Source organism: Bombina bombina, chromosome 6, assembly GCF_027579735.1.
Source record: "Bombina bombina isolate aBomBom1 chromosome 6, aBomBom1.pri, whole genome shotgun sequence".
Classification (NCBI taxonomy): Eukaryota; Metazoa; Chordata; class Amphibia; order Anura; family Bombinatoridae; genus Bombina; species Bombina bombina.
This window is the reverse complement of record NC_069504.1, coordinates 331,152,561-331,176,038: the sequence shown is the minus strand read 5'-3', so window position 1 is coordinate 331,176,038 and position 23,478 is coordinate 331,152,561. Positions and strand designations below refer to the sequence as shown.

The 23,478-nt window shown below is 37.0% G+C and overlaps 1 protein-coding gene across 1 annotated transcript in view; it reads right to left on the bottom strand.

The window, feature by feature from the left end:
• Positions 1-6,941: 6,941 nt before the first annotated feature.
• APPL2 (adaptor protein, phosphotyrosine interacting with PH domain and leucine zipper 2) overlaps positions 6,942-23,478 on the bottom strand; it is a 350,547-nt gene continuing 334,010 nt past the window's right edge. Inside the window, exon 21 of the mRNA XM_053716955.1 lies at positions 6,942-7,871. Coding sequence (XP_053572930.1) covers positions 7,737-7,871 — 135 coding nt within the window. The 3' untranslated portion in view covers positions 6,942-7,736. The remainder of the gene's footprint in view (positions 7,872-23,478) is intronic.

The following is a 23,478-nucleotide window of genomic DNA, read 5'->3' as shown; positions in this document are numbered from 1 at the left end:
ATGCATTACTGGTTTCTAACTGAACACATGGGGGAGCCAATAACAATTGTTATATATCTGCAGCCACCAATCAGCAGCTAGAACCTAGGTTCTTTCTGTTCCTGAGCTTACCTAGATAAACCTTTCAGCAAAGGATAACATGAGAAGGAAGCAAATTATATAATAGAAGTAAATTGGATAGTTTAAAATTGTATTCTCTATCTATATCATGAAAGAAAAATTTTGGGTTTCATGTCTCTAAACATATTCATTCTCTTTTTAAGGGAATGTTTTGATTTCTTACTTACATTAGGGGTTAATTATTCTGAAGTACATGGGGATATACCAGTAATGTGTTTAGATACAGTTTTTATACCCTTGGTGTAATTCTTGTCTCTGTTGCTGGTGATTATATCCAGAAATTGGACTGGGCTAGATATACTTTTTATTCCTTTTACAAGGTTTAAGAGTTTGTATCCTTTTCAAGCTTCTCTTATTCAGCTTTGGGAACTTATTCCCAGAGTGGTTGGGTCCATTTTTCCTCTAGCTAAATGCTGTACATCACTTTGGATAATCGTTCTTCCATTTAGTCCCTTTAGATAGGTTATAATCCTTTAGGAGGGCTTATTTGCAAGCAAGTTATATTTTTTGCTCATAGTGCTTCTTTATTCTGCCCCCTTAAACAGTTCTTCTAAATAGCATTGACGTGTAGAGCGGTCCCACCCGCTTTACATGTCAGACTAAATGTGCGCTCCCAAGGAAGAGGAAAAATTGTGCATGCACATTAATTTGCTTTTTCATCAGTTAAATAAAAAAAAATCTACTTGCATCAACTTTGTGAATGCGAGCTTCATCTGCTCATTTAGAACAGTGAGTCCAACGACACAAAAGAGATCTGATTAAAAAAAAATGCATTAGGAAGGGGGGCTGGAAACTAGAGAGGCAAACAATAAACCTTTCGGTATATAAACAAAGACGTTTACACATGTATGCTATATTTCATGACAATCTACATTAACCCTTTCGTGTTGGGTCTAAATTATTGTAAACAAATTGAAATCACACGATCGTGCATACGATCACGAGATTTTAATGATGGGATTGGGTCAGGTGGGCGTCACCCTCCATGCTGCGATTACAATCAGTAAGGATTAGCTTCAGTACAGCCAAACGGCTAGGACGTTCCATGCCGTCATAACGGCGCTAAAGCCCAGCACAGTTAGGATGGCATGGAACGTCCTAACGCCGGGAAAAGGTTAAGCAAAGGGATGTGTGCAAGTTTACAATCACTTTAAGTCAGTGATACAAAAGTAGTGAGATGAGTGCAGCACCCAAGTTTGAAAAAGTTTAAACAGAGTGAGCCATGATACAATAGTGTCTCTACTCACACTTCTTGAAATCCAATACAAAAGGAGAACACAATAATTAGTTATTTTTTTGAGGTGTCATACCCACACAAAAACAAGCAAAGTTTTGGGTTATAACAAACCCTTAATCATTCTAAAACATTGAATACATGTTAAATTTATAGCGAAACTGAGGAACCTTGATTATATACACATGTCAAGTTACCTATAGCAACCATACACCTAATATATGGTGCAAATCTATATTGCATCAAACAATTTGGCTTTTAAGATATTAAACTCATAGCAAGTCATTGGCAACATTCGAATAATTGATAATGTATCAATGCAAATTAAATCCATAAAAACAACTTCTTTAGATACAAATGCATTATCTTACAATATAACAAGAATAAATTGGATTCATAATCCCTATTAAGGACTTTGGGATAAAGTGTACCTAATCTTTTTATCCAACCCACTTTCTTCTTTTTCAAGACCAGCTCTCTATCGCCCCCTCTCCTCAGAGGTGAAATATGATCAATCACCTGAAATCGTAGTTTACTAACATTATGACCTTTTCTGCAAAATGTTGTGATGCTGGCTGTGAACTAACTTTACTTCTGATGGCAGATGTGTTCTGTCATACACTCCCTCACAGAGCGTATTGTCCCTCCAATGTAACTAAGTCCACATGGATATTTCTATAAATATGTATATAAATCATTATAAAGGTTTTCTTTCAACCACGTTTGTACAAAATACATATTTACCCTTTATCATTGAATTGCAACGTGAGCAATTTAAACATGGATAATATCCTTAATTTTCAGTCATCAAATAACCAAATCTCCCCTAACCAACTGGTCTTTTAAAAGAAGATATAAGGAATGTTTTAAACTCTTCTACTCAAGGGTTGGATATTTCCAATAAGTAGCAATGGTTTTTAATAACTTCTATAAATTTGATCACTCAAGATACTTTATTCAGACAAACACCATTTTTCTTTTACCTGGTCTATCCGTTCTACTTCCATTGTCACCTCTAAAAAGTATCAAAACTTCTCATTTTTTATTTATTGTATAATGAAGTAATGTGTTATGGTCTGTTTCACCAAAGTAACATACTGTAACATGTATTCATTGTTGTTTTAGAATAAGTGTTTGTTATAACACAAAACGTTGCTTGTTTCTGTGTGGGTATTACACCCCAATAAAGAACACACACTGTAAAGAGCTTCGGCACTAGCAGTAGGAGTAACACTTGTTCTTGGCACACAAATATCACTGTCAGGCGTACAGAGAAAAGCATGGAACAATCTTGGTCAAAAAGCTGGGGACAATTACCTTCTTTTTCTGGTAACCTGCACCAATGCGCTTCCCTGCTTGTATGATCCGTCCTTCATGCTGCATTCACCTGTGTGCGATTCCTGACGTCAGAGCTGATCCATGTTGGGATGTTGGGGGTGTGGATATTGACTTGTGTGTATGAGAGCCCAGTGGAACAGTCCATAGGTCAAACAACGAAAGAAAAGGGATACAGAGCGGCTCAATCAAAAAAACACACTTTATTGTTAAAAAGTATACCAGCACGGGCTATACAACAATGATAGTTGCAGGACTAAAATCACATCATACTACAAAAGAGAGCAGCACACATCCCGGTTAGGACGCGTTTCGGGTTTCCCCGTACTCACAGTTACCTAGGTGTGTGCCGATTAGCGCTATATCTGTGCTGCAGTAAATGAGTGTCACCTGTGTCTGAAACTTCTCTACATAGTCTATGCTAGTGTTAACTCTTTCCTTGTCAATCCTTCTATAGGGGTAACTTTGATTAAGAAAAAACTGTGAATCAATACTATGTATGTGCTACCAGCTATTACAACTTATGTAGGAGATGATTATGGCTATGAACCTTCTCTCTATATTTATAGCTATACAGTATATCTGAAATTAGCCTTTATTTTGTGTAGCTATAAATAGATACCTTAATTGTAAATATCCAACCTAGCGCTCTGCATATGTAAGAGAGCAACAGACTCAACCATATTAATCGTATTTACATATGCCTATATTATAGGATACATCAATTGCTAAGTAGCTATAGGCTAAATCAATTATTTGCAAAATCACAGATAAATCGATTAATACATGTGTACTCATATCAATTCATTTTTATGCTTAATGTAAGACTGAATAATTTTAATGAAATTATTATAAAATTATTAATGTACACATGTAATAATATTTTTGCTTACAAGAGTGGACTAGCTGCAGACCTTTTACAGGGTTCTTAAAGGGACTATTTAGCTTAAACACTACAGTCTGTCTGATATTAATTTCTTAAAGGGATAGAAATTTATACACTTTACAAAATACTAGCTTCTCTCCCAATGATTCATAATATCAAAGGATGAATTAAATCCTTTTGGGAATCTAGTATTTAACTTAAAGATCCAGAATGTTTCTCTTCTATATAATTCTTTAACCCTTTCTCCACCCCTTTTAGGGCAATGTACTAATTCAATTGCTTGCCATTTTAAGGTGTTTACTGATTGATTATGTGTATATATGAAATGTACAGCTAAGGCCGAGCATTCTTTTTTGCAATGAATGTTGCTGAGATGCTCACGTATACGTGACCTCACCTCTCTGGTTGTGAGGCCAACGTATTGTAGCTTACATTCAACACAGGAGATAAGATAAATTACATAACCCATGCTGCAATTGATGCATTGGCATCATACCTCTCTCCTGTGACAAAAGATTCAAAGTGTTTAGAGGGCAGTATGTAATCACAGGCCTTACACCTGTTACTACCACATCTATATGTACCTTTATGGGTAAGCCAACTACTGGTGACTTTGGGTTTAGGCAGTACTGTTGGGGACAATATGTTCCCCAATGTAATACTACGCCTATACGAAAATCTGCACCCTTTGTCCACTGTCTCTTTTAATTTATCAGCTAATAAAATGGGGAGATGCTTTCTGATGATACTACAGATGTTGTGATATTGATCACTGTAGCTCGTTACAAACGTTATTCTGGGTGCTTTTCCATCTTTTATGGGATTATTTGCCACTCCCCTCCGCCTGTCAGACTGTCTCAAGAAACTTTCTCTAGGAATATTGTCTACTTCCTTTTGTGCATAGTTAATAACTGTTTTGCTATATCCTCTTTCTAGAAGTTGTTCATTCAGTACCCTGCACTCCTCCATGTAATCAGTTTCTCTCGAGCAATTTCTTTTCATACGAGTAAATTGGCCTTTGGCTATTGCTCGAGATATTTTTCGGATGAATACTGGTGGAGTGTAGGAGACTATTCTTAGCTATGGGCTTTCTGTAGACCTTGGTGTTAATTTCTCTAGCCGGGATGTGTGCTGCTCTCTTTTGTAGTATGATGTGATTTTAGTCCTGCAACTATCATTGTTGTATAGCCCATGCTGGTATACTTTTTAACAATAAAGTGTTTTTTTTTGATTGAGCCGCTCTGGATCCCTTTTCTTTTGTTGTTTACCCCAATAAAGAACAAATTATAGTTGTGCTCTCCTTTTGAACATAGGTCAGTGATGGCCAGGAGTAAATAACAAGGCAGATAAGATAAGACTTCAGAATTTTACTAGAAGGTCTAAGTTAATACGGCTATAAAGCAGCAGGTTAAAAAAAACAGCAACACGCAAAGTAGGCTGGTCAGTGGACAGGTGTTTGCAGGCTGCTAGATGAGAGATACTGTACGGATCATGTTCAGACTGATACAAGCATTTATCCAATCTTTACTTTGGATAGCGGCTGCGCTAACCACTATAAGGCCCAGATAATGACATAGAAAAGAAGAAACTATGCTTTGTGTTTTGTAAGCTACACAATTTAACAGTAAATTTACTGTAGAAATCACTTTAAATGTGTCACATGCCAATCACATGGCAGCAACTCAATGCATTTAGGCATCTAGACGTGGTGAAGACGACTTGCTGAAGTTCAAACCAAGCATCAGAATGGGGAAGAAAGGGGATTTAAGTGACTTTGAACGTGGCATGATTGTTGGTGCCAGACAGGCTGGGCTGAGTATTTAAAAAAAAAACCTGCATTTCTACTGGAATTTTCACCCACAACCATCTCTAGGGTTTAAAGAGAATGGTCCGAAAAAGAGAAAATATCCAGTGAGCAGAAGTTGTTTGGAAGACAATGCCTTGTTGATGTTGATGGACAGACTGGTTTGAGATGATAGAAAGGCAACAGTAACTCAAATAACCACTGCAGAATACCATCTCTGAACGCACAACACGTTGAACCTTGAAGCAGATGGGCTACAGCAGCAGAAGACCACACCGGGTGCCACTCCTGTCAGCTAAGAACAGGAAACTGAGGCTACAATTCGCACAGGCTCAACAAAATTGGACAATAGAAGATTGGATAAAAGTTGCCTGGTCTGATGAGTCTCGATTTCAGCTGCAACATTCAGATGGTAGGGTCAGAATTTGGTGTAAACAACATTAAAGAATGGATCAATGCTGCCTTGTATCAACGGTTCAGGCTGGTGGTGTAATGGTGTATGGGGGATACGTTCTTGGTACACTTTGGACCCCTTAGTACCAATTGGACATCGTTTAAACGCCACAGACTACCTGAGTATTGTTACTGGCCATGTTCAACCCTTTATGACTACAATGTACCTATCTTCTGATGGCTACTTCCAGCAGGATAATGCACCATGTCACAAAGCTCAAATCATTTCAAACTGGTTTCTTGAACATGACAATGAGTTCACTGTACTCTAATGGCCTCCACATTCACCAGATCTCAATCCAATAAAGCACCTTTTTGATGTGGTGAAATAGGAGATTTGCATCATGATTGTGTAGCCGACAAATCTGCAGCAACTGCGTGATGCTATCATGTCAATATGGAACAAAATCTCTGAGGAATGTTTCCAACACCTTGTTGAATCTATGCCACAAAGAATTAAGGCAGTTCTGATGGCAAAGGGGGCCCAAGCCGGTACTAGCAAGGCCAAGGTGTACCTAATAAAGTGTCCGGTGAGTGTCTTTTACAAGAGAAACCAAATAGTTTATCTGTTAAACAGTTATGAGAGCTTTGCATTTTTTGTTCTTCAACACATTTTAAGCAAATTTTGCAGTACTTTGCGAGTACCTTCCAGTTAGCCTTTGCATTGTGTTTTGCAAGCTATAATACTTTGGGTTCTATTTTGAGGTCCTTGTGGATAAGATGGAGTTCTCATGATCTGCGCACCCACCTTGGAGTGGTCAGTGCTGTTGGTATCCAAAATAAAGGTTTGATATACATGAGGAGAAGCTGTGTCAGGCTGAGACCCCTTCTTAAAAGGAAATTATTCTTTTCACTAACCATTCTGCTCATTTATTGTCTCCAATATATAAAAAATACATTTATCAAGCCAGCAGGAAAGGCAAAACGCAGACACCATAGGCAACAGCACTACTTCATTTGCAGGGAACAGTAAAAACAGCAGCTGATTCAGATGATGATGCTCTTAATGCATTGGGTATAACATAGCAATCACCTAACAAAGTGAAGATATTACTAAAATATCTTCTATTTTAGTAATAAAAAGTTATTGAGCACTGTAGAAACATTAATAGGAGTCATAAACATGCTACTTTATTAATTCTTCATCTTAATAGTGCAATTCAGAGTTGTAGTGCTGAAAGTTTCATTTCGGCCCATCACTGCAGGAGACACCAGCAATGCATTTTTGTAAAACAAACTGTAAGAGCAACAGAGAGCCTGGGAATTATAACCCCACCCATTTTACATTGTAACAGAATTTAAAACAAACTAGTAATCCCCTTACCAAAAACAATTGTAAAGCAATTACAGGTTACTGTGATTATATTTTAATTTAACATGAAAAACAAGCCTTTGCTTCATTTGAAAGATTTTGCTGCACATTTGAATCTGCTCAGTGCTTAGTGTTATCTCATTCTAGTAACAATTTATTGTAAATGTGAGAGGCACTTAGATATTCTACATGTAACATTACTGGAATACAAAAATAGAAGGAAGTCGTTTTATTATATACTTAAAGCTATTGGTTAAAGACAACTGTAGACAATCCAGCTTTGCGCTAGCATCTGAGAAATGTTAGGTTGTGATAAGTTGTAGTTAATTTAGTACATGATTGCATAAAATTCTGGAATGTCAAAGTATCAGTACATGATCATATTACATTACAGAATGAGCAAGATGTTAGAAGTACAGTTAGTGAAGACGGCGATACTCACCGATAGTATCATAGTAACGTTGCCAATCTAGTCATTACTTTATCAATGTCAGTCTCACCATAGTGTCATCTTAAAAATAATTTTATGTTTCTAAAACCTACAAAGACCTGATAAACAACCTCTACAAATAAAGGTGCAGAAGAAGAGACGCTAGGCTTCCGACTCTAGTGCCGCACTGCCGTTTGTATTCGCTTCATTCTCTTGCTCCTGCTCTTGCAAGAGGACAAACTTCCCATCCGTTGATAATGGCATTGACATCATGAGCTGAGCTAGTGCTTCTGGATCCTGTAACAAAGGTTGCAAAGTAAGTAACATGATATTTATTAATCATGCAAACAGGTGTGTATATACCAGACAAGTATAGAAAATCAGGTTTAACAACGATCAAATTGCTGTTGCTATATTTAAAGGGACAAGAAACCCCAAAAATGTTGTGTGATTCGGATAGAACATACATTTTTAATCAACTTTGCAATTTATCCTTTGCTGAAAGAACATTAGCAGCTAGCTGAACACATTTAATTATCCAGTCACAAGAGACAAATGTGTGCAGGCACCGAGAGAACAAAGCACATTTGAAAATAGAAGTGAATTTAAATTTGTCTTAAAATGACATGCTCTATCTGAATGCAAGTTTCATTTTTCCTATCCCTTTAATGTATAAGGCACTGTAATTAAGTTTTAATATTTGACTGATACCAAACCAAACACTTTTCATACAGGGATTTTATGTTTTTTCCCTTTGTAACTGTTGTCATGATATAAACAGCATCAGATAACACCATACCATAGTTTTGAAGATTTTTTCCTTTGTGTTTTTTTTTTTTAAATACACTAACACCATTTGGATTATACACTGTACACTTCCACATGTCCAACTTTCTTTCTTTCTTTTTTACCTTATGTACTGAAGGGTATAACTTCACATACAATTTGAACAGTTGTATTTTTCCTGCCTATCAATCGGAAATGACCATTCCTCAGAAAGAAGAGATTTCACTGCCTAGATGTGGAATACATAAAGTGTACAAAGAGTGTGTTCTGCACTCATTGTTAAGGAAATGTGATTTCTTTCATGTAATTAGCAAGAGTCCATGAGCTAGTGACGTATGGGATATACATTCCTACCAGGAGGGGCAAAGTTTCCCAAACCTTAAAATGCCTATAAATACACCCCTCACCACACCCACAAATCAGTTTTACAAACTTTGCCTCCTATGGAGGTGGTGAAGTAAGTTTGTGCTAGATTCTACGTTGATATGCGCTCCGCAGCAGGTTGGAGCCCGGTTTTCCTCTCAGCGTGCAGTGAATGTCAGAGGGATGTGAGGAGAGTATTGCCTATTTGAATGCAATGATCTCCTTCTACGGGGTCTATTTCATAGGTTCTCTGTTATCGGTCGTAGAGATTCATCTCTTACCTCCCTTTTCAGATCGACGATATACTCTATATATGTATACCATTACCTCTGCTGATTTTCGTTTCAGTACTGGTTTGGCTTTCTACAACAGGTAGATGAGTGTCCTGGGGTAAGTAAGTAAGCTTATTTTCTGTGACACTCTAAGCTATGGTTAGGCACTTTTTTTATAAAGTTCTAAATATATGTATTCAAACATTTATTTGCCTTGACTCAGGATGTTCAACATTCCTTATTTTCAGACAGTCAGTTTCATATTTGGGATAATGCATTTGAATCAATCATTTTTTCTTACCTTTAAAAATTTGACTTGTTCCCTGTGGGCTGTTAGGCTCGCGGGGGCTGAAAATGCTTCATTTTATTGCGTCATTCTTGGCGCTGACTTTTTTGGCGCAAATTTTTTTTTCTGTTTCCGGCGTCATACGTGTCGCCGGAAGTTGCGTAATTTTTTGACGTTTTTTTGCGTCAAAGGTGTCGGCGTTCTGGATGTGGCGTCATTTTTGGCGCCAAAAGCATTTAGGCGCCAAATAATGTGGGCGTCTTATTTGGCGCTAAAAAATATGGGCGTCATTTTTGTCTCCACATTATTTAAGTCTCATTATTTATTGCTTCTGGTTGCTAGAAGCTTGTTCACTGGCATTTTTTTCCCATTCCTGAAACTGTCATTTAAGGAATTTGATCAATTTTGCTTTATATGTTGTTTTTTCTATTACATATTGCAAGATGTTCCACGTTGCAACTGAGTCAGAAGATACTTCAGGAAAATCGCTGCCCGCTGCTGGAGCTACCAAGCTAAGTGTATCTGCTATAAACTTTTGGTATCTGTTTCTCCAGCTGTTGTTTGTATTGCATGTCATGACAAACTTATTAATGCAGATAAATTTTCCTTTAGTACTGTTACATTACCTGTTGCTGTTCCGTCAACATCTAATTTTCAGAGTGTTCCTGATAACATAAGAGATTTTATTTTTTAAATCCATTAAGAAGGCTATGTCTGTTATTTCTCCTTCTAGTATACATAAAAGTCTTTTAAAACTTCTCTTTTTTCAGATGAATTTTTAAATGAACATCATCATTCTGATACTGATAATGGTTCTTCTGGTTCAGAGGTTTCTGTCTCAGAGGTTGATGCTGATAAATCTTTGTATTTGTTCAAGATGGAATTTATTCGTTCTTTACTTAAAGAAGTATTAATTGCATTAGAAATAGAGGATTCTGGTCCTCTTGATACTAAATCTAAACGTTTAAATAAGGTTTTTAAATCTCCTGTAGTTATTCCAGAAGTGTTTTCTCTCCCTGATGCTATTTCTGAAGTAATTTCCAGGGAATGGAATAATTTGGGTAATTCATTTACTCCTTCTAAAACGTTTTAAGCAATTATATCCTGTGCCATCTGACAGATTAGAGTTTTTTGGGACAAAATCCCTAAGGTTAATGGGGCTGTCTCTACTCCTGCTATATTTTTAGCGGATGTTGCTGCAGCTTCAACTTTTTGGTTAGAAGCTTTAGCGCAACAAGTAACAGATCATAATTTTATAGCATTATTATTATTCTATAACATGCTAATAATTTTATTTGTGATACCATCTTTTGATATCATTAGAGTTGATGTCAGGTATATGTCTCTAGCTATTTTAGCTAGAAGAGCTTTATGGCTTAAAACTTGGAATGCTGATATGTCTTCTAAGTCAACTTTGCTTTCCCTTTCTTTCCAGGGTAATAAATTATTCGGTTCTCAGTTGGATTCTATTATCTCAACTGTTACTGGAGGGAAGGGAACTTTTTTACCAAAGGATAAAAAATCTAAGGTAAATTTAGGTCTAATAATCGTTTTCGTTCCTTTCCTCACAACAAGGAACAAAAGCCTGATCCTTCATCCTCAGGAGCGGTATCAGTTTGGAAACCATTTCCAGTTTGGAATACATCCAAGTCTTATAGAAACCTAAAGTCAGCTCCTAAGTACCCATGAAGGTGCGGCCCTCATTCCAACTCAGCTGGTATGGGGCAGATTACGTTTTCTTCAAAGAAATTTGGATCAATTCCGTTCACAATCTCTGGTTTCAGAACATTGTTTCAGAAAGGTACAGAATTGGCTTCAAGTTAAGGCCTCCTGCAAAGAGATTTTTTTCTTTCCCGTGTCCCAGTAAACCCAGCAAAGGCTCAGCATTTCTGAAATGTGTTTCAGATCTAGAGTTGGCTGGAGTAATTATGCCAGTTCCAGTTCTGGAACAGGGGCTGGGGTTTTATTCTATCTCTTCATTGTTCCAAAGAAGGTCAATTCCTTCAGACCAGTTTCGGATCTATCAATATTGAATCGTTATGTAAGGATACCAACATTCAAGATGGTAACTGTAGGACTATCCTGCCTTTTGTTTAGCAAGGGCATTATATGTCTACAATAGATTTACAGGATGCATATCTGCATATTCCGATTCATCCAGATCACTTTTAGTTTCTGAGATTCTCTTTTTAGACAAGCATTACCAGTTTTGTGGCTCTACCGTTTGGCCTAGCATCAGCTCCAAGAATTTTTTCAAAGGTTCTCGGTGCCCTTCTGTCTGTAATCAGAGAACAGGGTTTTGGTATTTCCTTATTTGGACAATATCTTGGTACTTGCTCAGTCTTCACATTTTCGCAGAATCTCATACGAATCGACTTGTGTTGTTTCTTCAAGATCATGGTTGGAGGATCAATTTACCAAAAAGTTCATTGATTCCTCAGACAAGGGTAACCTTATTAGGTTTCCAGATGGATTCAGTGTCTATGACTCTGTCCTTGTCAGACAAGAGAAGTTTAACATTGATATCAGCTTGTCAAAACCTTCAGTCACAATCATTCCCTTTGGTAGCCTTATGCATGGAAATTTTAGGTCTTAGGACTGCCGCATCGGATGCGATCTCCTTTGCTCGTTTTCACATGCGACCTCTTCAGCTCTGTATGCTGAACCAATGGTGCAGGGATTACACAAAGATATCTCAATTAATATCTTTAAACCGATTATACGACACTCTCTGACGTGGTGGACAGATCACCATCGTTTAGTTCAGGGGGCTTCTTTGTTCTTCCGACCTGGACTATAATCTCAACAGATGCAAGTCTTACAGGTTGGGGAGCTGTGTGGGGGTCTCTGACAGCACAAGGGGTTTGGGAATCTCAGGAGGTGAGATTACCGATCAATATTTTGGAACTCCGTGCAATTTTCAGAGCTCTTCAGTCTTGGCCTCTTCTGAAGAGAGAGTTGTTCATTTGTTTTCAGATAGACAATGTCACAACTGTGGCATACATCAATCATCAAGGAGGGACTCACAGTCCTCTGGCTATGAAAGAAGTATCTCGAATTTTGGTTTGGGCGGAATCCAGCTCCTGTCTAATCTCTGCGGTTCATATCCCAGGTATAGACAATTGGGAAGCGGATTATCTCAGTCGCCAAACGTTGCATCCGGGCGAATGGTCTCTTCACCCAGAGGTATTTCTTCAGATTGTTCAAATGTGGGAACTCCCAGAAATAGATCTGATGGCTTCTCATCTAAACAAGAAACTTCCCTGGTATCTGTCCAGATCCCGGGATCCTCGGGCGGAGGCAGTGGATGCATTATCACTTCCTTGGAAGTATCATCCTGCCTATATCTTTCCGCCTCTAGTTCTTCTTCCAAGAGTATTCTCCAAGATTCTAAAGGAATGCTTGTTTGTCCTGCTGGTAGCTCCAGCATGGCCTCACAGGTTTTGGTATGCGGATCTTGTCCGGATGGCCTCTTGCCAGCTGTGGACTCTTCCGTTAAGACCAGACTTTCTGTCGCAAGGTCCTTTCTTCCATCAGGATCTCAAATCCTTACATTTTAAGGTATGGAGTTTGAACGCTTGATTCTTGGTCAAAGAGGTTTCTCTGACTCTGTGATTGATACTATGTGACAGGCTCGTAAATCTGTATCTAGAGAGATATATTATAGAGTCTGGAAGACTTATATTTCTTAGTGTCTTTCTCATCATTTTTCTTGGCATTCTTTTGAATACCGAGAATTTTACAGTTTCTTCAGGATGGTTTAGATAAAGGTTTGTCCGCAAGTTCCTTGAATGGACAAATCTCTGCTCTTTCTGTTCTTTTTCACAGAAAGATTGCTAATCTTCCTGATATTCATTGTTTTATACAAGCTTTGGTTCGTATAAAACCTGTCATTAAGTCAATTTCTCCTCCTTGGAGTTTGAATTTGGTTCTGGGGACTCTTCAAGCTCCTCCTTTTGAACCCATGTATTCTTTGGTCATTAAATTACTTTCTTGGAAAGTTTTGTTTCTTTTGGCCATCTCTTCTGCCAGAAGAGTCTCTGAATTATCTGCTCTTTCTTGTGAGTCTCCTTTTCTGATTTTTCATCAGGATAAGGCGGTGCTGCAAACTTCTTTTGAATTTTTTACCTAAGGTTGTGAATTCTAACAACATTAGTAGAGAAATTGTGGTTCCTTCATTATGTCCTAATCCTATGAATTCTAAGGAGAAATCATTGCATTCTTTGGATGCTGTTAGAGCTTTGTATTATTATGTTGAAACTACTAAGTCTTTCCGAAAGACTTCTAGTCTATTTGTCATCTTTTCCGGTTCTAGAAAAGGCCAGAAAGCTTCTGCCATTTCTTTGGCATCTTGGTTGAAATCTTTATTTCATCATGCCTATGTCGAGTCGGGTAAAACTCCGCCTCGAAGGATTACAGCTCATTCTACTAGGTCAGTTTCTACTTCCTGGGCGTTTAGGAATGAAGCTTCGGTTGATCAGATTTGCAAAGCAGCAACTTGGTCCTCTTTGCATACTTTTACTAAATTCTACCATTTTTTATGTGTTTTCTTCTTCTGAAGCAGTTTTTGGTAGAAAAGTACTTCAGGCAGTGGTTTCAGTTTGAATCTTCTGCTTATGTTTTCATTAAACTTTATTTTGGGTGTGGATTATTTTCAGCAGGAATTGGCTGTCTTTATTTTATCCCTCCCTCTCTAGTGACTCTTGCGTGGAAAGATCCACATCTTGGGTAGTCATTATCCCATACGTCACTAGCTCATGGACTCTTGCTAATTACATGAAAGAAAACATAATTTATGTAAGAACTTACCTGATAAATTCATTTCTTTCATATTAGCAAGAGTCCATGAGGCCCACCCTTTTTTTGTGGTGGTTATGATTTTTTTGTATAAAGCACAATTATTCCAATTCCTTATTTTTTATGCTTTCGCACTTTTTTCTTATCACCCCACTTCTTGGCTATTCGTTAAACTGATTTGTGGGTGTGGTGAGGGGTGTATTTATAGGCATTTTAAGGTTTGGGAAACTTTGCCCCTCCTGGTAGGAATGTATATCCCATACGTCACTAGCTCATGGACTCTTGCTAATATGAAAGAAATGAATTTATCAGGTAAGTTCTTACATAAATTATGTTTTTCTCCTTGATGGTTGAAATACATCACAGCTGTGAAATTGAATGACTGAAAATGGAGAAAAAGTCTCTGTCTGAGAAGTGGCCAACCCTGAATGGCCCTGAAGATAGCATGGAGTCCTAGAAAATGTATTGAAAACCTAGCCTCCTGAGGGGACCAAACCCCCTGTGCTCTCCAGGACACCCAGAACGCACCCAAAGTGGAAGAGGGCACATATGAAAATGTGCAAAAGGGGATGGTATCTGAAAATGCAACCGTGAGCCTGATATTTTATACATTGAGATACCGATAGAAGAAATGTTGACTAAAGGTTTATATAAACCTTCAGCAACTTGGATTTGTGTTGTTTCTTGAGTATTTGATCTCTCTTAAAGAGAAAATTGGATTGTGGATACAGAGAGCTCTTTAGAATATTGATTTACCAACTATGCATTCAAAGAAAAAAATACAGTAGCTTGGTGGTATGAGATACTATTAAAAGGTAAAAATGAAGTCTAAAGGAAAAAATCATGTATGGAGCTACTGAAATAACCTGAACTAATATCACTGATAATAGGCTTCGCAGTACCCTTGGGAAATTCTGGGAGCTGTTCCAAGGACTAATAGGATGAAAAACCAACTTGAAAGGCTTACTCAAAATGACAAAACTGAAAAACTGGAAATGAAGTTAAGCATCCTTCAAGACTATTGGGGTCATATAATGACCCTGTTAAACCAGAGGTAATATAGGCCGAATGACTTCCATTTTGAAAGTAATAGAAACTTGTTTAAGTTTGAAATCTAGTATAGACTTGAATGTTCTCACTTTCTTTATGGGAACAATGAAAATGTTGAAATAAAAATTCATGGCCCGTCCCAGAATTAGAACAGGAATTAGTAGACCCATAAATTCTAAATCATGACTAGTTTAAAAAAGTCATATGCCTTCACTATAATTTTTTAGTAGATTGAACAGTAGAAACTTTCTCCTCTGAGGTCTTGACGTGAAGCCTATTCTTTAGACCTCAGAAATTAGGTGTAAAGCCCAGGGATCTTAAACTGACTGGAACAAAACCTTAAGAAAAAAAGGTTAATCTGCCCCCTACCAGAAGAGAATCTGGATCTGGGATCGCACCTTCATGATCATTTAGAAGAAGAAGAATGCTTGGTGTCTTGATCCAGTTAGCACTGGACTTCAGGAAAGATCTTGGAAGGTTGAAGCTTTCTTAAGAAAGCAAATAATTTTGCTTCCTAGACTAACGAAAATATCTAAAATGGCTAATCAGTCTATTCTTTCCAATAGACCTTTTGACATAATGGAAGAAAAGTATCTTTAGAAATAATCCCATCCAGGGCTAAATAATTTCTTCTTTTTTTTCCTGGAAAAGAAAAAAATATAAAGGTCTGCCAATAGAAACCATGTCTGCAGTCCAAGATGTAAGCACAAAGAGCTCTACTGGTCAGGACTGCTAAAGCCATATTCTTAGCATAAATTTTAATTATATGACAAATTAGAAATTTGTGGATTTCAATAGCTTCAAACAATTCTATACATTTAAATCTGAAGGATCATCAGAAATTTGGTTTGAGAGAGTATCACACCAAACAAACAAAAGCTGCAGCTACACAAGCAATTAGAATAGCTGGTTTAAATAGAAAACCTGCATTATGGAAATATTTTCTTTATCTATGAAAGAAGCATTATCTTTTAAGGAATAGTAGTTTGATTGGCTAGGGAGGAAAATGCTCCACCACCCTTTGGGATGGATTCCCACAGCTCTGCATAGAAGCTAGAAAAGGAAACATCTTGATAAACTTATAAGATGGAGAAAAAGAAATTCCTGAAAGGGCCCATTCTTTGGAAATTATTTATAAAATGACCTTATAAACAAACAAAAAAAAAGAACTGGAGGTATAACAGAAGGTTTCAAAAACAGATCAAAATTGGTTGATAGATTTTTCATCAGTAGATTTAGGGTCTTTGACACCTAATGTGTTAAGAAACCTCTAACAATTAATGAAAATATGAGAGAAGTAGTTTCACTGTTGTGATCAGTATTAGAACCCTAATCAACTGAGATTAATTCACCTTCAGAAGAGATATCTGAGGTGTTTGAGGCTTATTCATTAAGTGAGACTTTACGTGGTCTAATTCCTAAAATGTCAGGAGGACCAAATAAATCAATAATAGGTTAAGAATCATACAAAATGATTTTTCCCTTACTTGGAGAGGCATAATCGCCAAAAATTACAGAGCACACAAAATCTTAAAATACTGGAACTTAGGTGTCTGTGTCCTAAACAGTAATAAAATTCTTGATCATCAGAGGTTAAACTCTCACAGGAGAGAAATCAATGGTGCCTGAATCTTTAGTTGACCCTTGTCTGTGAGGAACAGAAGAACCATATAAGTCAATAATGTGTTGTAAGTCAAAGTACACAGGAGCTAATTAGTAGGAGGCATAGCTGAAATCAGTAGTTACTGAGCAAAAAAAAATAATCTGTAAAACTGGAGCAAATCTGCTGTACTCGCTTGTACTGCATACGATAGGGAGACAAGATATCTTAGAGGAAAATTAGCTTTACCATTAAACGAATGCAGGAATTATCCATACATGGATTGTAAGCACATATAAGTTTTTGAATCCTCTTCCTAAGGGAATTAAGTATAGGAAAGTGGGGACAGTTACAGAACGCTCCCTTTAATGTTACTGTTACATATACAATAATGACACAGCCAAACATATTAAAACACCAAACAAATATGGATGTAAAAGCAATACATAATACACATGTAAAGCTAGACAGTAATATATGTATATAAACTATGAGCAAGAACTGAGAGCTCCTTTGTAAAGTAATATATGTAATAAACTAGTATTGCTAAGTAAGTGTAACCGACTTTAAAAAAAAAAAAAAAAAAAGTAAAATAAGTTAAGTCAGTGAGTGCTACTGAAACATTAAAAGCGCGGCCCTGAATAAATAAATTATGCTAGCATAATGTGAATAAAAACACACTGCACACACATAAAAAAAAGTTTTAAGCACAAGTAAGTCCAAATGATTCTGTCTCTATTAATAATAGCAATTAGACATATTAACTGTCAGTGCAGTAAATGGTGGTTACATCTGTGAAATGTAGATGTCCCCCTGGCTATGATGTACCTGAGCCTGTACCTGCTAATAGTCTGTGGGCTATGTGAGTTAATGTATTTTTGGTACTTACCTGAAATGCACCCACTCTACCATGCTTACTCAGCTGCAGATATTCTGCTTCCAGTTGAGAGCCCATTCAGTGCTGTGCAAGCAACAGCAGAGGATATTAAATAGGAGTATGATAACGACCCAACGGGAGGAGGCTAATGGATAAGTTCCCCCGACAACTGTGGCAGGCTTGTGACTAGCTCACATAGGGAGTGATTCTGTCACTACCCAGTACTCCATATACCCCTCTGTCTAGTAGTCCGTTCTCTAAAGAAAATATTAGATCTCACATAGGTCTCACAACCCCTGTCAATGAAGATTCTGCTGTACCTCTATTCTTATACATTCTCCTGTGGGGGCAAAGATAAGACTGAGATACCAGAGAGGAGGGAGGGATTAAAATGTCTTAGAATGTTAGGGTATCTTTGCCCCCTCCTAGTGGCCAGGAGGTGAATCCCAAGTGTAATGGCTGGTGGACTCTCACCACCTAAGGAAATAAATTATTTTGCTACAGTAGCCTACATTCATTATGCATGAGCAAGCCAAATAATATTTTCTAAGTAGGTTTTAAAAAATAAAGGAATTTGCTATTAGCAATCACATCTTGAGCTTCCGACTTTACATAAATATTTCTAAATGTATTTGCTGGAGTAACTCTAGCTATTCACAAGCAACTTGTTTAGTCTTAAGGGACATTATACACTCGCTTTTTCTTTGCATAAATGTTTTGTAGATGATCCATTTATATAGCCCATAAAGTGTGTATTTATTTTTTTTAAATGGATAGTTTTGCTTATTTTTAAAGAACATTGCTCTGATTTTCAGACTCCTAACCAAGCCCCAAAGTTTTAGGTGAATACTGACGTATACCTACTCTAGCTTGCTCCTGTTTGTGTAAAGAGTCTTTTTCATATTCAGAGGAAGGGGGGAATGTCTGACATTTCCCACTTGCAGTGGGTGTTCCAGTAACCTTTTAAACAGAGCTAAACTGAAAGCTTCTAAGTAAGTTTTTAAACAGTTTTATACTGGATTTGTAGATCAGTATCTGTGCATATTATTCTTTATAGTAGTGTCAATTACATGCAGTTATATGAAAATGGGTGTATACTGTCCCTTTAAGTACTTCCAGTTGTCATCATTTTTCAACCCACCTTGCAATCTTTATAGCCCATTAGGTGTCACCACCTTAACTTTACAAGTGCTAGTGAGATGCAACAATACAAAAATAGATAACGGTGCACCTGCGACTCACAGTAGCATTTATTACAAGGTTAAAAACACATACAAATTAAACTTACAGGATATTTGCACATCACAAGCCTATAGTATAGTAATAGTCCCAAAGGTCGCCATCATGCGGGTCCGGTAGTAGACTTAATATGTTTCCTGTTTTGTGCCATGTTGTCTCAGTATCAAAAGTATGTGTATAAATTATGGCTTCCTGTTTAGTTAACCCACCTCTAGGCGTTTTATCTGCTCTCTCGGGCGGACTTTTTCAAGAGGCAATTGTTTGTTACTATTATTACCATTTTCCCAGGAAGCCAATACATAGTCCCCAACCCCACCCCCCAAGGTAGCTCCATCACGACCAATAGCGGAGTGGTGGATAGTATCAGAGAAAAAATATGATATAATGAAGCCATTTACAGTAATTAGCATTCTACAGCATAATTAATTAATCTGTTATGTAACAGCGATGGATGAACCGGGTGGTGGGCAAAAGGAACTGTTATAAAACAATCATGCATATCAATTATCATAACAGTATTCAACATAATAGTATTAAAAACAGCATCTGTTAAAAATTAAAAACAACATGAAAATGAGCACTCATATTAAACGAATATAGCGGAATCTGTACACATACAATTCAATGAAGAATAACATGCCGCTAAAAAATAACATACCACTAGCATATAAATGCTTGAAGGTCAAGTTCTATATTTAATCTCCTTTGGTGTAAGACTGTTTAAAAGATGGATCCTTTTGGTCTCACATCTTCTGAGGGTTATAAGCCTATGTTGGACGTTTGAAATTTGCTCTAATACCATAATTTGTAAACTGGAAGAATCTTTATTGTGTGCTATTCTAAAATGGTCAGACACACTATGTTTGCAATATCCTTCCTTAAAGGGAAAGTATACTGTTATACCAGCTGCAGATATTCAAAGGTTCTCCAGCTTGGAGAGAAATTCACAAACACTTATTTTAACGAACGGAGAAGTAAAATATAGACAAAAGCAAATTATATTGTACTGAAAAAACATTTCAGTTTAATTTGGAATTGATGCAAACGGGCCTTTATATCAGTTCTGGGGGTTCTCAAGTTACCCTCTCTCTCTCCCATGTGAAATTTTGTATCCCAGGTGGCTACATTACTTTCTATGAAAGGCATCTCTCATTTCTCTGTGATCTCCAGGTTCCTCCCCTTTTCTTAGAGAATTCAGCGAGTTCTGCCTCGGTGAAGTCAGCACTATAATCCCTTTCCAAACTAGAGAATCTTTGCTTATATGGCCCATAAAAAGTAATGATGCTATCTGGGAAACTAAAGCTGATAGTTTTTTAAGTTTTAATTTATATAAAAGACATGCAAAGTGTAATCTAATTTGAAGAGACACATAAATATACAAATTTGGAGCCTAATTTGTTAACGTTAGGCTAAACTACAAAATAGAAAGTGCAAAGTTTAAATATAATAAAATGTAATCTGAAGCATAAAGTGATATAAAATAGAAAGCACAAAGAGTAAATGAAGCAGAACTGTCATGCCATGCAGTGCTATATTGCACTGGGCTTGTCTCGCCTTTACATACAGAATTTGAAAATGTTACTAGGGATCTCACAGTGCTGGAGGATCATTTTAGAATATCTCACCTGAGCAGAGAGGTTTTGAAAATCAGGGCCTCAGAGAGAACAATGGAAAATAATAATTGTATTAATTATCTTTTGTACATCCCACCAGGAGTGTAATTTCTTCTGCTGGCTGTGTTTATATTGCCTGGACTTAAGAATAGAAACTTTCAGTATAGGTGAGGATACCACAGGCCAAACTAGCTAAATGCTGAAAAAAGGGTAAACAAGCTACTTCTAAACAATTTAATACACCCCAGCATGTAAAATGGATCATTGGGAACAAATTAAAGGGAGAAACATTTTGGGTAAACTGTCCCTTTAATGTTTACAACATGTACATACCATCTTCTCTATTTTTCTTTCAGTATGCCCTACATAAATCTTTCCACACCCACAGGACAATTGATAAATCACATGTGTAGCATGACACATCCCATGACATTTTGATTTGTCCCAATTGTAGGCTTTATCACCATTCTGAATGTGTTCACGCAAATCACAACATACTTTCCGACATCCAAGGTTTTTGTAATGCTATCCAACATGGTGTTCTATTTGTTAGACTCTTTAGGTTTTAACTCAGATGGCCCAAATAACTTTTTAGATCTCGATTCTTCTTAAAAATCACCAGTTTTTTTTCCCCTTCACTTTGATCCCCTAAAATTGGGTAACCTAATGAAATATTCCAATGTTTATTTATAATGGACCTAACGGTACTTGCCTCCTCAGTGTATGTCATAATATATTTAACCCGATTTTTGTGAATCTTATTCTTATTAGGAGCGCAGTTGTAATTATGTTATATTTCTCTCCTAGGGACAAGTAAACCTTTGTTTCTAGCAGAGGATACCAATTTATCATCATTCCCTTTAGATAGGAACTTTTCATACAGAACATCAGGCTCTAAATGGAAATCTTCCTCCCTGGTACAGTTATGCCTGATTCTGCAGAACTGCCCGTAAGTGATATTCAACTAGAAAGAGGTCTACTTAGTAGCCGACCTTAAATCTTTATTGACAAGCAGAGTAAGATCTAAAAAATCAATACACTCCAAACAAATTTTTTTCCTAAAATTGCAAATTAAATGAGTTACAGTTAATGTGTTCAACACATTTTTTAGGTTCCAACACAGTACCCTTCCATATGATAACAACATCAATATATCTATAGTATCTCCACAACTTCTTTTTAAAAGGGTTATTGTTCCATATAATATTGTCTATAAAAGATCCCCAAAATATATCGGCATAGGATGGTGCCATGGTGGTACACATGGCCGTTCAATGAATATGTTTGTAATATGCATTTTCAAACTGAAAATAATAATGTTGTAAAATAAATTGGATACCCTCAATAAGAAATTGAATATGGATATCTGTAATATCCCATTTTTGACACAAAGTTGCAAAAGATTTAAAACCTAGGTTGTGAGGTATACTGGTATAGATGGCTGACACATCACGTTACCCAACGGAAATGTAATTCCTTCCAGTTTTACAATAACATCTGTCGTATCCTTAAGATATGACTGGATCTATCTAACCATAGGTTGCAGATCCCAATCAATGTATACTGAAATGGTACTACAAACAGAATCTAATGCAGATATGATTGGCTTTCCTGGGGGTTTTGAGCATTTTTGTGGATCTTGGGAATATGGTAAAAAATAGTATTTTAGGGTTGGGGGTATAGATAAAGTTAAATTCCTCTGTAGTTAATATACCCTCTTTAGCTGCTACCAATATATCCCAAATAACATTTTTTTTTTTACGATAAATCTTTTTATTGAAATCGCAAATATTACAGTTACATAATCAGTCAGCAAAAGGAAATTTCTTTTACAAGTATAACTCAACAACTAACATAAATAAGAACATTAGTACAAATAGAAAACAGGAGCATATGATCACAGTGCATTCTGGCACAATCAATTAACACAACCAGCACCTTAGTACGGCTCAGCTTAGTGTAATTAGCATAAATCTTGTTCCCAAAGAAATATCACATCTGCAATGAAGTCCTTTTTACCAACATAAGTGTAATGGATTTTCTCCAATTCTAAAATATGATTAACTTCTCTCATCCACATCTCATATGATGGAACTATATCTTTTTTCCAAAACCTGGGTATCAGACGTCTAGCACAGTTAAGCATAATCTGCAAAAGTTTCTTCCTATATAGACATGGGATTTTTGGTATATCACCCAAAAGGACCATAGTAATTGTAAGTTTGATAGTGTTTCCTATAGTTTTCGTGAGTTTATCGCCAACAGCCTTCCAGTATGTCTGTAAGAGTGGACAGGACCACCAAGTATGGGAAAGAGTGCCAATCTCGCCGCAATGCCTCCAGCAATAGGGGGATGAGTTAGGGTAAATGCTGTGAAGACGGCGAGGTGTTAAATACCATCTTGACATTAGCTTGAAGTTCATTTCTATTAAAGTTAGTGAAAGGGAAGCCTTTTTATTTTCCCTGAAAATACGACTCCAATGAGTATCAGGTAGGTTTATGCCAAGCTCTCTTTCCCATTTACCAATAAATGCAGGTTTTTTAGAGGGAAAAGATCCCCTAAGTAATTTGTAAATTATTGAGATATGGGAGTACACAATGACTCAAAGGGGGTTAGGGGTCTGGTAAGGGTTGTTTTGTGTGGGCTATTGAATATGGCATGTCTGACTTGGAAATAGGGGAACCACATATGGAACGGTGGGCCTAACAATTGACCTATCTCTGCTTGTGTACGTATCAACCCGCCATGAAGGAGAATATGTGCTGGTATATTAGAAGGGGAACCTGCAATCAAAGGTGTTTGGATAGTCTGGGATTTTAAGAAAAGGGAGTTATTTAGTAGAGGGGTGAGGGGGGATATCTGCGTAGATATCAGGTTATCTCTAGTCAGTAGTTTATCCCATGTGCGAATAGTGGTTGCTATAAAATAGTTATTCCAAATCTCTAAGGGTCTCAACTTTGGTGGAGTCCAACACTGATCACCCAGGTTAATTCCACCTGCCAGGTAGGTTTCCATTTGCAC